This window comes from Pleuronectes platessa, chromosome 14 (genome assembly GCF_947347685.1).
Source record: "Pleuronectes platessa chromosome 14, fPlePla1.1, whole genome shotgun sequence".
In the NCBI taxonomy this organism is placed as follows: Eukaryota; Metazoa; Chordata; class Actinopteri; order Pleuronectiformes; family Pleuronectidae; genus Pleuronectes; species Pleuronectes platessa.
Window position 1 is genome coordinate 3,842,518 of NC_070639.1, and position 20,966 is coordinate 3,863,483.

A 20,966-nucleotide genomic window follows, 5' to 3' on the forward strand; every position below is an offset into this window, starting at 1 on the left:
TAACAATATTTAAGCCTGAATAAATGTTTCACACAATGAAATGGTTATAATATGAGATTTTGCATTAGACAGTGGGAGTTAAAGACTTTTTAAGGTCCAGTCATGAGGGAACTTGTTTGATTGTCACAGCAGGAGAATCTTCACACCTTTGCGAGTTGTTCCCGACCATTTTAGAGCAATGACGAGGTTACCCACTTTGACCAAGGCCTCGCATTTGACATTGTGCTCAAATGGGCTCAGTGAAGCAGATAAACCCTAAGAGAGTCTGAATAAGTTGAACTCACTTCATGGTTTAAGACACTCAGGCTACTCAGATTAGAGACTCAATATGAATTTTTGGGGGCAGAAGCTGATAGTGGTATATATGCATACACAAAATAAATTATCCTTCTCCAATTATTCCGGAAAATGTTCTGAGCAAACACTTATGACAAAACCCTGTTTTCCACACTTGCTCTGATGCTGCCCCACATATCACATATTCCTGTCTTCTATAGTCGTGTAGCTGTCACAGAGGATGAGGAAAGTGTTAAAAATATCCAGAGATCTACAGGCCGCAGAGACAGCTTGATAGGCATAATTTGAATAAACACATTTCCTGGTGAGCTCTCTCTTTATGGAACAGCTGTGGGTGCTGCAGGCCTTAATTGACAGACATTACATTTGCCTTTTATATTCTTCACTTCTCATCCTTGAGACTACTGAAAATTCTTATTTCAGTATTATATTAGTATAAAAATGTCCACAGCTGTATTTCAAGTTAAAATTCACAATAATCTGTACTTGATTGCAGGAATACTGTCTTTGTCTCTGCTCATGAGTGTGAATTTATGCATATTTATGGTAAGATGTTGCTTTGTGTTTATTCATCCAAGTGTTTGAGTTGCCAATTCGACGTGGGGGTGGGTGGTAAGGATGAGGCGTCTGTGTTATGAGCCGCTGCTAAATGGTAGATGGATGCTAAGTGTGTTTCCATTTGTTGGTTGGTTCTTGCCTGGCTGAGTGTTCATCTATGTGTTTCTTAATGTCTATGTGTTGACCAGTGTTGCTAATTTCTCCTGCCTTGTTGTCATGGCTGGATTCAGTCTGGGTATCTGCAGGTTGTTAGGGTGGCCTTACAAAACATGCGAGATACAAGCAGAAAGAGAGAGAGCAACCAAAACTAACTATTTTTTTAAGAGCAGGGGGTGGAGCCTGACTGAGAGCTCAAGGACACTGCAAATCCACTTGCACCCATTAGATGGGCCTAGCTGTCAACCATCCAGTATCTACGCCCCCAATGCCTAACATGATTCATCGTTTATTTGACTCTAAATGGGACCATAATTTACTAAATGACCATCAAGTTGTCTTGAAGAAAACTTGAATCTAGATCTTTAGACGATAAGCTATTCAGTAAACATGTCCACTGCAAGAATAAACGACAAATCAAATTCTGTGTTTGTACCTTTTTATACAGAATGCAAAATTTACAACATTCCCACCTTAAACATACTGTGTAAAAGGGGCTATTGTGGTACCAGGCTCAGATAACATTGAGTCCAGTGCCTGGCTCTTGTTTTCTTCTGCTCTGTGGAGATCGAGTAGAGCTGATTTTGAGCACAGATTCAAACACAGGCTTTGTCTCAAGGGTAAGCGGTTCAAGCAAGGATAACGCATGGCCTTGGAAAAGAAATTTTGTTCAAGCTGGGTTAAGAGAGCACAGTTAAAGCAGTGTCAGATACAACCAGTAAGCTACAGTAAATGTACACTAACATAGAGCTGTGCATACGCGCACACACAAGGCAATCACTACATGTTGACAAGATCCAGCAACGTTTGAATCTAATTTATCCGGAATGAGAAATGCCTTGGAGGGCTTTAAAATCTATATCATTACACCCTTAATTTTGATAAGGCAAAAAAATTATCTATCAAGAATAAAGGAAACACCATTATCACTATTTTATTTCCTATTACCCAAACCCCAAGTTCTCCCCCTCCTCCCCTCATAGTTAGCTTGAATATCATCCACATCTTCGTCTTTGTGTTTATGGATACTGAATCATTACATATGAATATACCTTTTGTGTGTAAATCATTTTATGTTTTGGAATAATTTCAGCTTCTCCAATATAGGGATTTACAGCTCTTCTTTATCATTCATCTCAGTAATTGAAACACATAGAGATTTTATAGATTGTTGGTCAGACAAATTACATCCTAAAAACTGTTTAAGTTATGGTCCTGGTAAACTACTTGTGTGAATCGCAGACTGCCAGTTCAGGGCTTTTTGTATCTTGTAGCTCTGGTCGCACTAGCTCTGTACTTAACTTTATTCATCTCTAGGTTGTAACTCTTTGTCTGCCTCCCAACACACACAGAGTAATGGTATCTATGGATAGTGCTGTGAAGAGCATAAGCCACCATTGATTCTGGTTGAAAACTCTTGACCCTTGGTGACGTTGTGGGTGAGACAGCTTGAAGGCCAGGCTTCAGATGGGCATTTTTACTGGAAAATGCTCACAGCAAGCGAAGGTCATGTTACATCAATTAGGACTTCAGTGTGAATGTAAGTCCACACCACTGTCTTCCTTTCTTTCTAGGCAACTCAAGATTCTACAGGTTTTCTTATCTGGAATAGTGAAGTTAATTGAGACCTCCTTTTCTTTGCATGAGCGACACAGACTGAATAATATATATAATGTTAAACAATAACAATTTCAGATGGAACGCGACTCAGCAGAGTCAAGAACTAGAAGTCCCCTTTAAATTTAATGTTAATTTAATTTTGTCAAACAATAAAGAAACCAACAGAGAAACAAGACGGAGGTAAAAGCAAAAGGTCAACGAGTGTTGTTTCCTCGAGTTGCTTATTTACTTCCTAGATTTTATTTGTGACTTTGACATAACCCTACTTGAGTCATTTGTTGAATCCCATCATGTCTGTCAGCACAAAATAACCCACAGGTGCAAATCTCTCACTTCTTAGGCACATTGCATTCTCCCAGAGGCAGTTTGACATGCTCCACTTAAATGATATCACAGACTGCCTGAGGCTTGTTGTTGCTCGATGCCTGTTGGGTAGAAGGCGGAGGAGATGATGCAAAACTGGAATCAATTTTGGACAACTGGCCTTTCTGCCAGTCCAGTGCTTGAGAGAGCTCACTCATTATTCATAACACTTGCTTTGTCCATTACTTTATTACTATGGTTGTTTGTGCATCTTGTTGCCCGTGGAGATTATCTGTCAGTATCAAGTCTCATGTAACACAGACATGGTGTTGCAAGAACGGCTGGGTCATGATTTTTCAAATTTTTTGTATAATAAATAAAAACTTGGTTAATACCACTATTGGCTTGTCTTAAATGTGTATTACATCATGTAATACATGTCATGTCTTAGCCAGTCTGTCTATTTTTTTTTTGTATTTGTTGGTTTGATTGTCAGCAGGATTATGCACAAACGACTGAACACATTTCCACGAAACTTGGTAAAAGGACACGGCTTTGACCAAGAAATAACTCATTCAGTTTTGGCAAGGATCTCAAAATAAGGGCCTATCCAGGATTTTTATATATTGTCAAAGGGGCTCGTTTTTACGTGTGTTTTTTGTGAGTGATATTTTACCATTTTCCCGAGGGAACAATTCGTGGATCTTGATGAGGAAAATGAAAATGAGATATGAGCCCCGGTTTGACTTGTTTTTGTATCACTGATTACTCAAAAACTACTAAATCGATTTCATGAAATTTTGTGGTGGGGCGAATACCCAATAACAATTGGATGGAATGGGTGGATCCAGGATTTTCCTAAACAGGCCGAGTTAAAGCGTTAGCCTTGGCAGACGAAAGCATCATCCTAGTCAATAATTTTTTACATAATATATTTTTACTGGCACATTCCTATGTTTTTTAAGGTGGTAGGAATACATTGTATTCCCATTTCTCTTTTTTAAAAAAAACTTTTAATCACTTAGAAAACCTGTAAGTCATCCCATTGCACTAGAACAGAAACACTTTGCTGCTAGTTTGTAATTACCTCGAGCCACCGTTCTTTGTTGGGCAAGAATTCCCTCTCTCTGATAATCTTGATCAAACTTGCTGCTCGGGCAATCAAGGGAGTCAGCTGACTATAGATTCTGAGATAATGCCTCAACCAAAATCCCAAAGAACCACAATACCAGATGAGGTATTGCTTTGATTTCTAGCTTTTTTTTAATCAATATACACTGAGGAGTGTAATCTTTTGTTGAGCTACTGGATATTAATTCCCTCTCGTAATATCTCTGAGGGGTTCATGTTGATGCCGTGAAAACCGTGGATTCAGAAGTCCGCTCTTCCTCAAAGCCATGCAGCATTTTTTTGCAGCCGTCGAGCTCGTGTCTTCACATGATTGTCTTCCAGGACGAAACGGTGTATTGTGTCCTGGAAAAGGTTGCACAGTGGCGCCATAGAAATGCATCCCCATGGGTGAAGACCAATGACTCAGACACAGCAGAGGGAGACAAAAAAAAACACCTCTGTGGCCCTGGACATATTCAGTCCATGCTTAGTCCCATAAACCAAGACCTTTAGTATTGGACTGACCAGTGATACAAGTAGTACATGATACTTTAAATGTAAACCTTAGTGAGAAAGGATACTGGACAGAATTGTATTCTAATATTTCTATTGTACTGCAGATTACATGTTGTGTTATGTCTCCTGGATTGTGGACAAACATAATTTCATACTGGTTTATTTTACATTGAACGTTTATTGCAAGCATTTTCTCTATCGCTCAGTCTGACAACATCCCAACAGCATATGGGGGACATGAAATCCCACGTCTGCCCCTCCTTTCCACTCATGTCTCTTTGATTTTCTGACATCTGAGTTGAGAAGAGAAGTTTTTCTTTCTTTCTTTTTGTGCATGGTCTGCTTGTAACCTTCTTCTGAAGCAAAGCTCAGTAGCCATTTAAGAATTACTTTGTCCTAAGTAATCAGTCCTTGTGCTGAAGGACATTGAATAAACAAAATGCCAAAGGACGAGTGAGAGAGTGGGGGAAAAAGAGAACATTTCCACACAAAATGTGAGAGGCTTTATAGATCTGCTTTTCAAAAGCAACAGTACGGTGAAAGTATATAAAACTAAAATATACCAATAGTCTCATTAGTCCTTCCTGAAATAAAGGAAGGACTTCATTCCATTTTAGGATTCCATTAGGATTGCATGGCAAGATATTGAACAATCTGCAGACGGTAATCTTCCTCAGTGATTATCTTATACATTAAGGATACAGCACGCTGTCATCTGGACAGTTTTATACAAAGCACCGTACCAATTCCATTAACACAGTTTTTGTCAACGATGATTCCAGTAACTACTCAGCCTCAACTATAATTTACTTTAACGGTGAGTTGAGAAATGAAAAAACAATTGCACCACACTTGCATGTTTTTTTTTCCAAAGATATTTACCAAATCTGCTGTTGCTGTTTCACCTGAATGAACCAGGAATCTATTTGTTGTTGGTAGAAGTTACTGTTTGTTTGGATGCTACTGAAATGATCATCGCTTGTTACCTACACAAAGGATGTTATGTTTTGGCCCTTTTCCGTTAGTTTGTCTTTTGGTTGTATGTTAGCGGGATTATGGCTAGTTGCTGGAATTGGACATTTTCTGGTGGGAGAGACTGAGTGCCAGTATCTGTAAAGAGGAGAATGGTGCTTATAGTATTTTGTTAACTACTACAAAATTACCAGTACTAGTTAATTTATTCTCTATTCTTTAATTTATGCTAAAGGGAACAGTGATTCTTCCCCCCCAAATCTACCAAAATCTAACATCTGATCTATCTGGGTTAAAAAGATCCATTTTCCCTACGACTTTCAGGGATGTTCGTGTGATGAAGCTTAACTCAACCCCAGGACCATTTCCTCCTCACTGCCATATTCATAAGCTCACATGCACAGCTGCTCCCCCCATCAGCCTTCTGATTAAAATATCCCATTACAAATCATCAATGCACATTATCACAATGAACGGCAATATTTTGTTCCTGTGGTTAAAATGTCTGCTAAACGAATGCAATGATTTCCCTCGTTGGATGAGAGACAAAGCGACATCCTGCACTGGAAAGGATCATACATCAGGCTTTTCGCTCTTTTTTTTTTTAGCGTGTGTGTGTGTTGGGTTGGCACCACGGTGGGCGCCCAATGCTGATGATCACTTTATAATGACTGCCTCGAGGCCCCAAAGCTTCTTTCTTTGTGACGGGAGGAGGGGGAGAACTTGGGGTTTGGGCAATAGGAAGACAATAGTGATAATGGTTGTTTCCATTATTTCACACAAAATTAGACAAAAGCAGTTAACAGATTTTCAACAGTCGCTGTGTATTTATTGGTCTGTATAAAGGATTATAGGGATCCCCATTTTTTTTTGCACCTCCTGAATATGGTTCCTTCATTCTTGGTAGATTTTGTCTTTGCCTTATCCAAATTAAGGGTGCAATGATATAGATTTTGAAGCCCTCCAAGGCAAATTATGTCATTCTGGACAATATGGCTGCATGGTACCTTTATCAGCTCTTTATAGCTAGTTAATTCTTAAAAAAGATTTCAAAAGCTTTGATTGCATTTTTATTAATTGAGTCCCCATAATATTATGACAATTCGGACATGGAAAGGAACTATGTGTCTATACTAGAGGGTACAGATAGTTGTCTCTAATGTCCGTGTTTTGTAGCACTATAGAGCAATCAATTAGTAGTAATTAATGGCAGATGAAATGTATTTGCCATTAGGCTGATAATTACAGAGAATATTAAAATGTCATTAGGGAATTTAGGCTCATGTCACCAGGAACCTGCAAAAATGTTTGTCTAAGATTACAATTTTCTTTTTGATATGTTTTTATCGGATGTGGATTCCTTTAAGACCTAAGACTTTAAGGCTTATGTGACCCTGTTTGCAGTAATGGGTATACCTCCATTTAGATGAGTGAGCCTAATACATTATTTCTAACTTTGCAGACTTTGGTTTGCTCATTTACGTTGCAAATGAGACAGAAAAGAATTGAATTCGGATCCAGACAATACATCAACATTTTCTTCAGAGCAGGCGGATTTGTCTGCTGAGAAAACGGCGTAAAAAAAAGAGACATTTTATGAAAAGTATTCCCCTTTAAAATCAATGGCTTCAGCTTTTCCTTCTGTCACTCTCTACATTCTATGCAAACACATTATAAGGGCTCGAATAAAAAAAATAGTGCCAATAAAAATTTGGATGAGTCATTCTGGATCAAATGCCCAGAATGCAGCGCCACATAACTCTACTCTGAAGCTGTTAGAGTTTCTATAAATTGATATAACTACCCTGATACAGAGTTAATGGAGCTGTTTCAGTACAGTGCAGGGAGCTTTGGTGGCTGTAGAAATGTTGTGGCTGAACCTGGTTGGTCCTTCTGCCTGCGGACTCATGTTTATATTACCATGGCAGAAATTCAGCAACAGGGCTGGGTAAAATGCAGTGCTATTGTTTCCATATGTAAATTATGTAGATAGACATATATAGTCATGCAATTTATTCTATTGAATTTCTACTTCAACTAATTTGTTTAATTACAATTTTGTAAATGAAAACTCTTGTAGATACATGTCTTTGCATTTTACTTGATTCAATAAGGGCATCTTGTAATTGCCTGACCATTTCTTATTCGCAAATGTGTGTATAACTTCTAAGTTAATTTTCAATATCGATTATCAACAGTTGAAGAACAAACTTAAAACCATTAAGACCAACAAAACATGTGACCTCTTGTAGTGTTGAGTGATAAAATATGTAAACATATCAGAACAATATCACGTAAAGTGTGTTTACAACTCTGTAATAAGTAAATGTGTCTTCTGTATTTTCGGGTCCAATATAGTACAGGCAAAGTAGCGTTTTACGACCGACTAATTGTAAATGATTAACTCAGCATATATCATTTCTCTGAGGTGTCCAGAAAAACATACTAAAAGTCCTAAGAAATCCTAGTTGAGGATATATGTTTAATTCTCATCAATTCGAGATGTGTGCCAATAAGGTGAGGCAACAATACACCCCAATGGGGCTATTTTTTTCCTCTACTCCCCATCAAAATGAAACTTTCTTTGAAAAGGAATTTGAATATGCAAATAAGCTATACACTAATCGAATATGGCCAACATACACTCAAATAGGCTTAATTCTTTCCTTTACTCCTACCACAATACAACTTTACATGGTAAAAGTATACATGAAAAGTAAGCTTTTTGTATTACAAGTTTCTTTTGAAATGAATGAAATGAAAATGCACATGAGCTCCACACTTACTGAATATGTCCTAATTTGCATAGGCAGAAACACAATTCATAAGTATGACAAATACATCGGCCCAATCTTCATCCAATTATCCCACTTCCATTGGGTGATGGCAAGCTGCTCTTAGACTGGCCTCTAACCTGAAAACCGCCTGGCTTCGTTTATCGCCACTAGGCTCATTGCAAAACAAGCTGAAATGCTTTGTGAGTTCAGTTGAGCCGATCTTTTGATAAATTATCTGTTCATTTTACACACGTTTATCCTGTACACATTGCTTTAACTGTTGCTATATTGCTTCAAAGCAATTTATTTCCTTTTCTGTGGCCAGACTAGAGCATGCCATTAAAATGGCTTCATAGTAAAAACCGTGCAGCCGACTGAAACCCTTTGGCACGGGGCCTGGAGACATGCATTCAGGCTGGGGTTTAGTCGGGAAGCTCATGTTGAGTGGAAGGCCCAGTCTGACCACTAACCCTCTGAGGCAAAAAACAAAACACAGCAGATGTTTCGGTCTGGTGCCAAATAAGTTGGTAACCAGTTGTCTACTCGCAGCCAGACTGGCCTGTGTTGATCTCGGGATTTGATTTGGCTACGTTTATCGCCACTAGGCTCATTGCAAAACAAGCTGAAATGCATTGTGAAGCAACAGCGGACGAGGAAATGTGGAGAAGCTAGCTGTGATAGTGAGTGGATGTATACTCAAACCTGAAAAGGGCCAACGAAGATCAAAAACCAAAAGTTGAGATCTGAATACAAATTAACACTTGGTAAGCTTTGCCTGTTTGGTTAAAGTTGTGTTTATTATTCATTATAATTAACACTGTTTGATTATGAGGACAAAGTTTAGGAGTTAAACTCTTTTATCAAATTGAAAGTAATATAACTTATGTTCAGCAGAGTTCATTTTTAACAATAATCAACTGAGCTGGCAGAGAAGTATGTAAATCCACATGCAATGTAATATCCATCTCTGATATATCTACCAAGCACAATGGAGGTGAACAGTTTAATTTGCATTGGTCGCAGGACTGGAAATGGTATTTATAAAAAAAAGCAACAGAAGAATAAGTAGCAGTAATTATCCTATTTACAGACTTATTTTCAACTTAATCACTGTTAAGGCAGTATTGCTCCTTTTATATTGCTCATTTGTACAACTAGAGTTTTGATGTGTTAGATATAACTGAGAGAGAATGTAGGCAAAGGATGAACAGCAGTGTGGACAGACTGAGGCCAGTGCAGATGGCTGTGTCGAGGGCATCAGAGGCAGCACAATGCAAGAGATGAAATGAGATGGATGAAGAGGATAAAAGCCAAATCAGAGAAGCTGCAAGAGAGCAAACACAAAGAGGGAGTCGTAGAGAAGTAACAACTCCGAAGTGCAGTCCAAATCATACTTTCTTGTCAAGTAAAATATCATCATGCTTAGAAACACGCACAAAAAATGCATTCATCAATCATTGAAACAACGTCAAGGACAACCACACACATGCATAAACTAAAACCACTTCCATGTTATTTTCACTCCATCCTTACATGCTCTTCCATTCTCAAGCACAAAGTCTTCTTCAGGATATATATATATATATACACACACACAATGATTAAATATACCTTTAGGTTATGCTTTCATTGCCATTGTCTGTCAGCGGGACTACTCAAACACCATAACTGATTTCCATACATTTTGAGGAGGATTGGGGTATGAACCATATAACCCATTGATTTATATAAAATACATATGTTATATAAATGTTGAAGAAGGTGTTAGTCTTGGCAGAAGCATTTTCTCCGATGAATGCCCTTCCGATTACTTACAAAATATGAAAATTGCTCAAAACAACAAAACCTCCTTCTGGGATGTAATGCTGAATTCTGACCTGTGCAACACTAAAGCCATCGCACGCACGCACACACCTACCACTACACCTGAGCTCTATCATCTTCCACTACTCTCACAGCTGACGGTTAACAAAACACAGCGAAAGGAGACTGGATAATGTCATCACGTTTTCCTGCCTTGTGTGAATTAAAACCGTAGAGCTCTGAAACCTGTCTCCTAATGAATCTGGCACAGGGACCAAGAGAGGGAGTGTGAGTATTTTAGTGTTAGAGGGGGATAAGGGAAGAGGAGAGATATGTGAGATTGTGATGGATGGAGAGAGGAAGTTGGAGAGTTGAGTTCAGGAAGAGAAAAGGTGTGTGCTGTGAATTCAGTCAAAGGAATAGGATTGTACTCATAGGAGTGGAGGGAGATAGATTGAGAGAGTTTGTTTGCATGAGGCTGTGGCGATAATTCCCCAAATTAATAAACCTCATCCTGGCCAATTTGTCACAGATAAGCAATGCCTGGCTACCCTGAACACACAGGACTCTTAGAAGTGCCAGTTCTTTCTTGCAGTTGGCCTTGTATGAAGAAGGGCTGTTCAGCACTGAGATGTACAGAGGATAGTGCAAACTGATAGCTATGGGCAGTGTGTGTTGACAAGGATGGCAGTGAAACAATTCAAGGCTGAGATATGAAGACAGACCGCAGGTAAATGTAGAGTCCAGCCAGACAACCGGGGGGAAAAGGAGATTTAACATGAGGAGAATGCTGAACAGAAATGATGTGGCAACAGAAGGTTAAAGGAGTTTATTTTGTATCTGGGTTTGAATGGAGCGATCATGGAAGAGAGAGAAAGCGAGACAGTGATGAATGAGAACCAAGAGATGTTTTTGAGAGGAAGTAGGGGCAGATGAACATGTGGAGCGGAAAGGAGATGGAGAGAGGTGAGACTGATGAGGTGTGTTTTCAAGGTCATAAACAAAACATTCAAAGAATTTCAAGGTCACAGAAGAGTCGCAGAATCATAAATACAAGTGCACATTTTAATAATAACTGGATCTAAGTTACAATAATGAACAATGACGTCAATTTACGATGTCACTTATAGCACAAATCATCGGATATTATTGTCGATATTTATTGATCAGCAAAAGCTGGGTGTGAGCAGGAGTCCTGTAATGAAACGAGATTGGCGTAACATTGCTCGTGAAAATGAGTGTTGTGTGCTAATCATGGTTGCACGCAGCTTGAAGTCAGGACACCAAAGCACAAGCTGTTGCTGTCCAAAAACAGCATTGCATATGTGGTTTAAGAGAACCTCCACAGTACAGGGAAGAGGTTTTATGGAGTGATGATAGCAGGGTTTAGATCATGATCCCAACAGTGAAGTGCAGTGTAGGGAGAGAGTGTCACGACTTAGAGATGCTTTGCTGCCTCTGGGCCAGGACAGATGGCTGCTGCTGACAACCTTTTTCAAGTGGCCCAGACCTTAACCCTACAGAGATGCTGTGGAGTGACTTCAGAGAGCTGTTCATGCCAGACTCCCAAAGAATGTTGCAGAGCTGCAGCGGTTCTGTGTGGAAGATGTGGTTGTGCAGGTCTGATCCACAGCTGCCTGAAACCCTTATCTGAGGTTTTTGCTGCCAAAAGAGTTTGGACCATGCAGTTTTTAAATCCAAGGGTGCACCTTCTTTTTCCACTGAGAAGTGAAAGGAATACTGAATGGTTGTCATTAGAAAAAAGATGTGGAATAGTGTTTGTCTTTATTAGTGACGGAAATGAAAATAAGATAATGCACCGATTAAAACAGCATACCATATAATACCACAACGTTCACATATATCGCCCTTGTATGTTGGAGAAATATTCAAAGCAGGTAAAATACAACGATACATTATTTAGGGCCATTTGTCTTTCTTGAGGTCATTGTGTAACTTTCAATAGCAATATTATACTCTACATTAATACATAACATGTATTATATCCCTTTAACCTAACATTAAAATCATTATAGGTTCCCTGTATATTGGGCAAAAATATAATTCGCTAATCGTCTTACAATATAATGCTTAATATAAATTAAGTCATAAATTGAAAGAAAACATGAAAAACTGACGATTAATTTATTGTTTAGCATTCAGTCAAACAGAAATGGGAAATATTTGCTGGTTGTATCTCTTTGCTGCCTTTGTTTAGTTTGTGTAGCCCTCTGATTAGTTTTTATTTGACTGAATTAATAGTTCATCATGCTGGGACACACCAATTTAAGTAATGTAGAAATATTATTGTGATATTAATATAGACATGAAGACTATTTAATCATGATTTAAAATATCTGAAATTAGCCCAAACAAAGTAGGTTGTGTGAAGTAGTAAATTTACATTTTAATACTCTGAATTTTAGAGTAAATTAATGATTGTATTGTCATTAATTTATAGACCATGTAATATAATAGTATGCCTTGTTTCACATTTATACTTCCCCTTCTTTCAGTATATTCACAAGTTGTGTTTTTACATGTCTAAATAAGACGATGTATCGACTGCAAACCTCAGACAAAATGTCCCTATCAATTACTCATAGTGCCACTGTCACACTGATGCTGCCTCTGGCAGAAATCCAATAACAGTTTTGAGAAATTACGAGAGGGTTATTCTGAAACAATTAGGGCTACACCTCTTGGTATTTCAGAAGCAAAAACATGGCTCGATAACTTAATATGAAAATCACACTCTTTTCATTCATGCCAGTGATGGTGACTGCTCACTGTGATGTGAACACAGAGAAAGCGTAACATTCTGGAGCTGTTGGAGAAAACCTTGACATCAAATAATATTCCCTGACCTAAGATTCTTGACAGGCCTCTGTCTTGGCCTCACATTGCTATGATGCCTAAAGCTTAACCTGTGGGTGATGAAAGAGACAGAAGGGACAGACATGGGGGTTTCTTGCTGCAGCAGAGGGGCTCTGCTCCCCCAACGGTCCAGGCCAATCTGTCAAGATCCGGCAGATGGCCAGTGCATCTCGCTATCCGCTATGCCTGCTTGGCTGCAGTTTATTTTTCCAGTGATTTAGCGGTTCGTTTCTATAATGGTACTAACGCTACATCTCCCTTTTCCTTTGAATGAAGTCGTAGATAAGAAGGGACAGTAATGAGACTCAGGAATTCCAGTAGTGCACACCTTTGCTGATATGAAATAGGGAATCATTTAAAGGGAAGTGAGAATGACATTTACCAATGGCATATTTGTTAATGTTTGTGCAACAAACTGGACTAAATTTGGTGATAGACGGGGAATCAATATGTTCTGATGAGATCTTGAAACACTTTGCTGCATTGTTTTATATACAAATGAGGACATTTAGAATCTGCTTTGACTCCTCTGTACTTTTAAGATATGTAGTCAGTTTTATGTGATATGAGTAGAAATATAAGCAATTGTAATCACATGATGTAATACATATCCTCAGAATAAAATTACTAATTTGAGGTCTACTGGGATAAAAATACACTTTGATTTACTTGACTAACTTAAATTGGTGTTTAAGTTTACATGTTAAATGTCCTCCTGTCTATCAGGTATGAACCTATTTATTCAAACATGCAGCGATAAGCATCTAGCCAATCTGGCAAAAGTGAGTTAAATTGTTCGTGGAGCTAAACTGATTTATTGGTCAGTGGCAACCTTCCACAGTCGTATATCAGTGTCAGTCATAACGTTTGCTGATGTCTGCTGTTGTGGAAATTTAGATTTAGCACGTGTATTCATGTTTCACTTTCAGATTTTTCAGCCATTAAATATGTATCATCAACAGGTTAATGCTAAATATCTGAGCATTAACCTGAGCAATTTGTATGTATTATTATACTGTACATAGAGAACTATCTTTGCATACACTGCATTTAGTTCATTAGCTGTTGGCCATCAAGACAATTTAGGGGAAACAAATGAATCTGTCTAGGTTAAAGGACAATGACCGACTGACCTGTTAATTAGATTTGTGTTCCTCATTTATAAATAAGCCTCAAATCCCTTTACACAGAGATGTGTTTTTGATGATAACTTGAAAGCCTGTAGTATTTAAATAAGCACAACATAAATTGCTGTGCATTATTAGGCTATAGAAGCCCCAGAGCTGGAGATGCTGACCTCAGCTGTAGTGTGATGAATAGTATTAAAATACAACAGTGAGTAGAAACAACAGTCCTTGATGAATTGCAGCTTACTTAAATGGGGCAGTAAGTCGAATTTCATTTTTGTGGTGCGCGGAAATGCAACTGTTTTATATTTACAGTGGTGTATGGGGTGGATGACCAATGGTAGTGAAACAACAGCTGCAGTGCTGAGCTCCACTGTTTTGGAGTTCTGACTTTTAAAATTGGTTCAAACTCAAAATTGGATCACTCGCTCCTGTTGTCTGAGAATTGTATTGCACACACGTGACAAGAATCACATCCTGTCTCAGCCGTAATGTCCTGATCTTCAAACTATGAAACTCAAGTGAATGAGGCAGATTATCATTCAGTGATGATGTGACACCTTAGCTATTATACTCGGCACTAATTAGCTTAACGTCCCATCTCTGTTACAAGATATTACTCTGTCAGTTACAGACTCGTGTAATTAAGGCAATGTAGATCTGAATGTCAGACCTCCTACTTGTCACAGAAGCAGATTGATAGAGGTCAAACTGTGCATCATATATACATATTTTAATCCTATAAATCACATGTAATGGCTGTGATCCATAAAAAATGGATCATTGCCTTTTTTTTTTTTGCAGTCGTATATTTTCTTTCTCTTTTTATTCTGGCTGATTACTTTTCCTAGTAATTCCCAGAGGTGTAGGTTTATTGAATAAAGCTAATTGGGTCGTGTGTAACAAAAATAAATTAACAAATTTTTCTATTTGTATTTTGCAGGTAATTCCCAACTAGGGGCGACCATTGTGGATGCCTTAGACACTCTGTACATCATGGGTCTGCACGATGAGTTCAAAGACGGACAGGAGTGGATTGAACAGAACCTGGACTTTGGTGTGGTGAGTACACGACTTCTTCTTACATCAATGAAAAAATCACAATCAGGCCATTTTTAGATTTAAGGTCCAGTCCATGTTGATGAGCATCATAGAATATTAATACAGATGGATGACATGTAAATCTGAAGCCAAAATATCCTTCATGCGAGTGCTGCCATCTTGTTCTGGTGGGGTCGTTCGGAGTCAGCCCTTGCAGTTGTGATCATGTAATAGAGATATAGAGAATAGGTTCCGCCGACACACACACGCATCCAATCGTGAGTCAGTCTCCGCAGTCAATCATGATGTCTTTTACTGTTTTAAAACCAAAAATATCAGGATTCACAGGTCGTTGTGTTTCCTGCTCATGCTGTGAAAACACTCTTCTACTTTACAGTACATTACATTCATTTGGCAGACACTTGCATTCAAACTGTGCAGAAGCAAGAGCTGTGTATCGTCCAAAACTGGAAGTGAATCCCCTTTAGAGACATGAGTATAAAGCTGGATGGACAGTGACTCTGCCGTACTGACTTTAGCTGTGAGCTAAGCTCTTGACTGATACAAAGGACCAAAAGGTCTCCAGAGCACAGAACGGCTGGAGGCTTTTTACAAGAAATACCTTAAAAAATATATATTATTCTACTTTCGTCAATTGACCTCTTTGACAGCATAGCACACCCTTTCTAATGGGGTTCTAATGATGCTGGAGTATTAATTAAATAAGATCAGGAGTTAGCGATACTTTAGTTTATCGGATGAACATGGTTTTCAACATGTCCTCCAGCACCATCAGTACATAGTTAACATGCAAGAGACACTTATATGGGATCAGACCCTAGTAGCGCTGGCAGTGTCACCAGTGTTCTGCACCGCATCAATCAAATCATATTGAAACTATTCTAGAATATGAACAGAAGCTGCACGTATTTGGGTGTATATATATATATCGCTCTCTAGCAAATATTGGACTCGTCAAAACAGTAGCTTTGATTAGGATTGAAAAATGTGAACTCCCAACATTTTACGTGTTTGTGTTCATCAGTCTCATAAACCCCTTTTCATTTTTTTCCTTCCCAGTTTCCAAAATTTGTCAGATCTTTTACAACTAAGAATCATGGCCTAATTTAAATTCTCAGTATTGAATTTTGTTTCCCCAAATGTAGAGTCCTTTTTTTTGTTTAAATAGTCCACATGGTTGTGAATAAATGCACATCTTCCACTGATGCTGTGCAATGAAATGTTTTGTATCAGCAAACATAAATGCAGATACATATGCAGATCATCCAACCATTAAATCCATGAGCTCTACTTCTAAGAACTCCTTCTCTGTCCATTTCAATCCATTTTCTTTCCCTTTTCTCTTCTATCACACTCTTCCTTTAACACACTCCTATCTTGTCCATCACATCTGCAGCTCTCTGCTCATTTATTTCCATCCTTGTCTTTCATTACAGCTTCCTTCTCCCCTTTTCAACTGCCAATCACATCCACATCAACTCCTTTTTTACTCTACTCCCCGCATATTCTTACGACCCCATATCCATCCTCCCTTCTTTTTTCGTATCTATTTTTGTCTTTACTGAGGCACTTCCTTTGTGTTTTCTTTTATAACCTCGTGCTGGAATTGACCACTTTATTGTCCGTGTGTCTCCCCTCTTTCATTACATTTAACACTCAAATTTTGTATCTATCCATTCATCTTCTGCCACAACTATCACTTGTTCTTATCCAGCTCACGCTCTGTCCATCGTAAGAGTTCATTTTACTTTCATCTTTTCCCCGCTCGATAATTCTCACTCCTTCCAGTCTACTATTCTATCACTACCTTCCCTCCATCAGTCTTCAACCTGTTGTTTGTCTTCCGAATACTAGTCAGAAAGTAATATCCTTTTTCTGTTCTTACTATCTTTCACATTTATTCACACCAAGCTACGCTTTTTGTCATTTATCTCCTCACCTGTCATAGAGGGTTCCTACCTCTGATCTTCTTTCACTAAACATCCTGTGATTCTTTGTTCTCCATTACCACTTGTCCTTTCTCCCCTTTTCTCGCTGAATTCTCACTCCCTCCGTTGACATCATTATTTTATCCATGTATGGCTTATCCTTGCTACCCCCCCCCCCCCCCCATCCTTTTTTTTTTACTCCTTACTCTCTGCCTGCACCAATGTCTGACGCCCAAGCTTGTTAGTCCCTCTACAGAGGCAATCACAGGGCAGCTCGCAGGTAGGCAGGAGGGGATCTAACAGTCTGACACTTGGAAGGCTAATTAACCTCAGGATCACTGTGGCTGAGAAGCGGAAAGAAGGTCGGAGGGAGGAATTGGTGTGGAAGAACAAGGGAGGGAGGGAGAGAGAGAGAGAGAGGAAGAAAAAAGCTTAGATGGATGAATGGAGGACGAGGGAGAAATTGGTTCTGGAGAGATGGAGGCACAAGAAAGGAAAGGTGCAATAAGAGGCATGAATGAGAAAGAGGTATGAAGATCAGGCAGTCTGAGAAGATGGGGTTTGGATGAATAGACCAATGAAGACATGGAGGAAGACAGATTAGAGGAGAAGACAAAGTTAGCAAAGTAAAAAGAAGCAGACGGCTGAAAGAAAGAAGAAATTATTTTTAACTCTTCGCACTCCCTTTATTTACAGGCTTTTAACAGTCATTGTGTGTTAGTGTATGTATGTATATATATATATTAGTGCTGTCAGTTAAACGCGTTATTAATGGCGTTAACGCAAACCCATTTTAACGCCGTACATTTTTTTAACGCTTAACGCAGAGCTGCCAACTCTCAAGTTTGAGCCGTGTGACACACGCTTTTGCATGTTGGTGGTTGACTAAGTCACAATCATTTTTTAAAACATCATCGTATCAGGCCGTCATGAAGTACAAGGAGCGGGCGAGTGTGTGTGTGGTTCCAGATAGCGCACCGTAGCCCCGCCCCCTGTCCCCGCTCACTCGCTCAGAGAGACACAGTGAGATCAGAGCTCGTTCGGGTGAGGCAGTCGCTCAGTGACAGACTGCTCTTTATCAGTGGAAACTAGGGATGTCCCGATACAACTTTTTCACTTCCGATACGATACCGATATTGTAGCCTTGAGTATTGGCCGATACCGATATCAATACGATACGATATAGGCACAAATCATACATATATTTATTCCTTATTTTGTTGTGTGGAATGTTAGAAAAGGCTTGATAAAGTGATGTTACTGTTACTGATGTTGTAGTGATATAACAGAAAACAATAGTCAGCAACAGTAGGTATAGGAAAAACTGACCCATTTATTATTAACCAATTGGTTACATAAATTTTAACCTTCAAAATAAGAGTATTACCTCAACAAATCCAATGAAAACAAAATGTTATATTTAAAGTGCAAAATAACCACTGGTTACCAACATCATTATACAATTGAATAGAATAAATTAAATTTTAAAGTGCAAACAATTCAAGTTCACTTCAGTTATTTTTCTACTGTCAGCATATGTTGGAAACAACTGTGGGCAGGGACAAAAACAACAAAAACTATAGGAATAATGTAGCGAGGTTCGAGGTGCTCCATTAAGCGTTTAAACCCGACATTACTCACCACCGACAGGGGCTGGTCATCAAGCACAATAAACTGGGCTATCTTTTCTGTTATGGCCATTGCCTTTTTGCTGTCCCGTGGTAGTTTGTCATAGCCTGGATGCCAGACGAATTTAGCCCCGCCCACAACAGATTTGGTCGGGCAGTTCGGTCTGGGGTCGCTCCATTGGGAAAAAATTATGGCCGGACTGGGCCAATCAGATTGTCAGGGCGGGCTTTATACGATGATTGACAGATGATCAACGGTGACGTAAACCACGTCACTAAAGTGCCCTCGGGTTGAATTCGTTTTCAACAAACATGCCTGCCGCTGGCGAGCTGAGATGTGTAGATGCTGCCATTGAGTCTGTTTTAGAAGACATCGACAGCGCATTCATTTTGAAAGAGGAACACAGAACGTGGAGGCAACGCCAGAGCACCGCGCTAATCCCTATCGCCCCGGCGCTTGGCTGTTCACACCGGACACTGAAGCGACGCTGAGCCGCCGGGCAGCGCTAATAATATCACCCGTTGATCCAGTAGATCGCTGCACGGCTTTGTGCCAGTCACACCGGAGGCTGAAGCACCACGCTGCGTCAAGGCTGCCTCGCGGTGCTTCAGCCTCCGGTGTGACCGGCACAAAGTTTTAACATGGGAGTGGATGGGAGCCAGCTGTTATTTAAGGCTTGGCGCTGCGCTGAAGCGTCCGGTGTGAACCCAGTAAATAACTCACAATGCGTTGCTTAGCATACGTCACATACTACGTTGCTCTGATTGGTTGTAGGTCTATCCAATTGAGCGAAGAGGAATTTTACTTCCTGGTCAGTTGAAACACGCCCCATAATTTTTTCCCAATGGAGCGACTCCAGACCGAACTGCCCGACCAAAATGTTGTGGGCGGGGCTAAGTTCGTCTGGCATCCAGGCTAAGTTTGTCACGTCTTGCAAAGCTTTCGGCCAGCGTGGGTTGCTGAAGCGAGCCAGAGGCTTGTTGCTTCGCCTTGCTGCTCTCGCGAAAATCCTCATGTTCTTTTTTGTGGTGTTTTTTCAAATGTGCGATGAGGTTGCTTGTATTGAACCTTCCCGGTTCTGTCCCTCCACGGGACACTTGCGCCTGACAAATGTTGCATTTAGCTGCAACGTCTTTGTCCGAGTTTACGGTAAAATACTTCCACACAGCCGACATCACTACACCTTGCTGCAGGCACACACGTTGTCGTTGTTGTGATCACGTGGGCTGTGCATGCTGGATCAGAGACGCTCTTCTTCCGCGGCCGGCACCAACGTTAATTAAGGGGCATTACCACCTACTGTGTTGGAGTGTGATCAAACCAGAGTCACCTATTATAGAAGTCCTGGAGTGGTAAATGGACAGCTTATATCGGAGCGCTTATATCGGAGTTTTTAGATTCAGTCCGATAAAATCCGATATTCACTTTTTTGGCTGATATCGGACTGATTTCCGATATCAATATCGGATCGGGACATCCCTAGTGGAAACAGTGAAAACACAGAGTTTCTCTGGTCTCAGCTGATCAGAGATCAGCTCCGCAGCTTCTTGATCAGAGCAGAAGCTGCAGTTTTTTCTACCGAGCTTCAGTATCTGTGTTCGCCTCCAGTCTGACCTTTTATTGGTAACCTAACTGTTACGGTTCATTGTTTCTGAACTAAGAGGCCTGACTGCTATGTTCACAGCAAACTTGAAAAAAAAAAAAAAATTAAGCCATGGTTTAACTGCACTATAGGAGTCCTTGTTAACCTGAAATGTGCACTTTATAATTTTATTTTGTACCGCCCTGTTTGGCAATGTTGTTTTTCAATAAAATAAAACATTTGCATAAAGCAAGCCAATCAACTTTTCCATGTTGATAGAGCATTAAAACGAAAAAAAAATTATGGAGAAAAAATAAATGAAGGGACATTTAAATAAATAAAAATTTGCGATTAATCGCGATTAATTTTGAGTTAACTATGACATAAATGTGATTAATCGCGATTAAATATTTGAATCGTTTGACAGCACTGATTTGAGTCCCCAGTTACAGTCCCTTTAGTTAATGGATATCTGTAAATCAAGGCATAAGTCAATTTGCACAACTTCAGACGGAGCCATTCTCAGATTCACGCTCTTCTCTGAGGTAAAATCAATCCCCTCTTACAAGTCGTCTATGGTTTTTCAAAAAATAACAAACTACTTGCACATGTCTGATCTGTTAACTTAGTTACCACATGTTTCGATCAA

The 20,966-nt window shown here is 39.5% G+C and overlaps 1 protein-coding gene across 2 annotated transcripts in view; it reads left to right on the forward strand.

Moving 5' to 3' along the window:
* Positions 1 to 20,966, forward strand: part of man1a2 (mannosidase, alpha, class 1A, member 2) — a 121,123-nt gene that overhangs the window by 46,071 nt on the left and 54,086 nt on the right. For both annotated transcript variants that reach the window (XM_053439603.1, XM_053439604.1), the window contains exon 5: positions 15,060 to 15,178. In XM_053439603.1, coding sequence (XP_053295578.1) covers positions 15,060 to 15,178 — 119 coding nt within the window. The remainder of the gene's footprint in view (positions 1 to 15,059; positions 15,179 to 20,966) is intronic.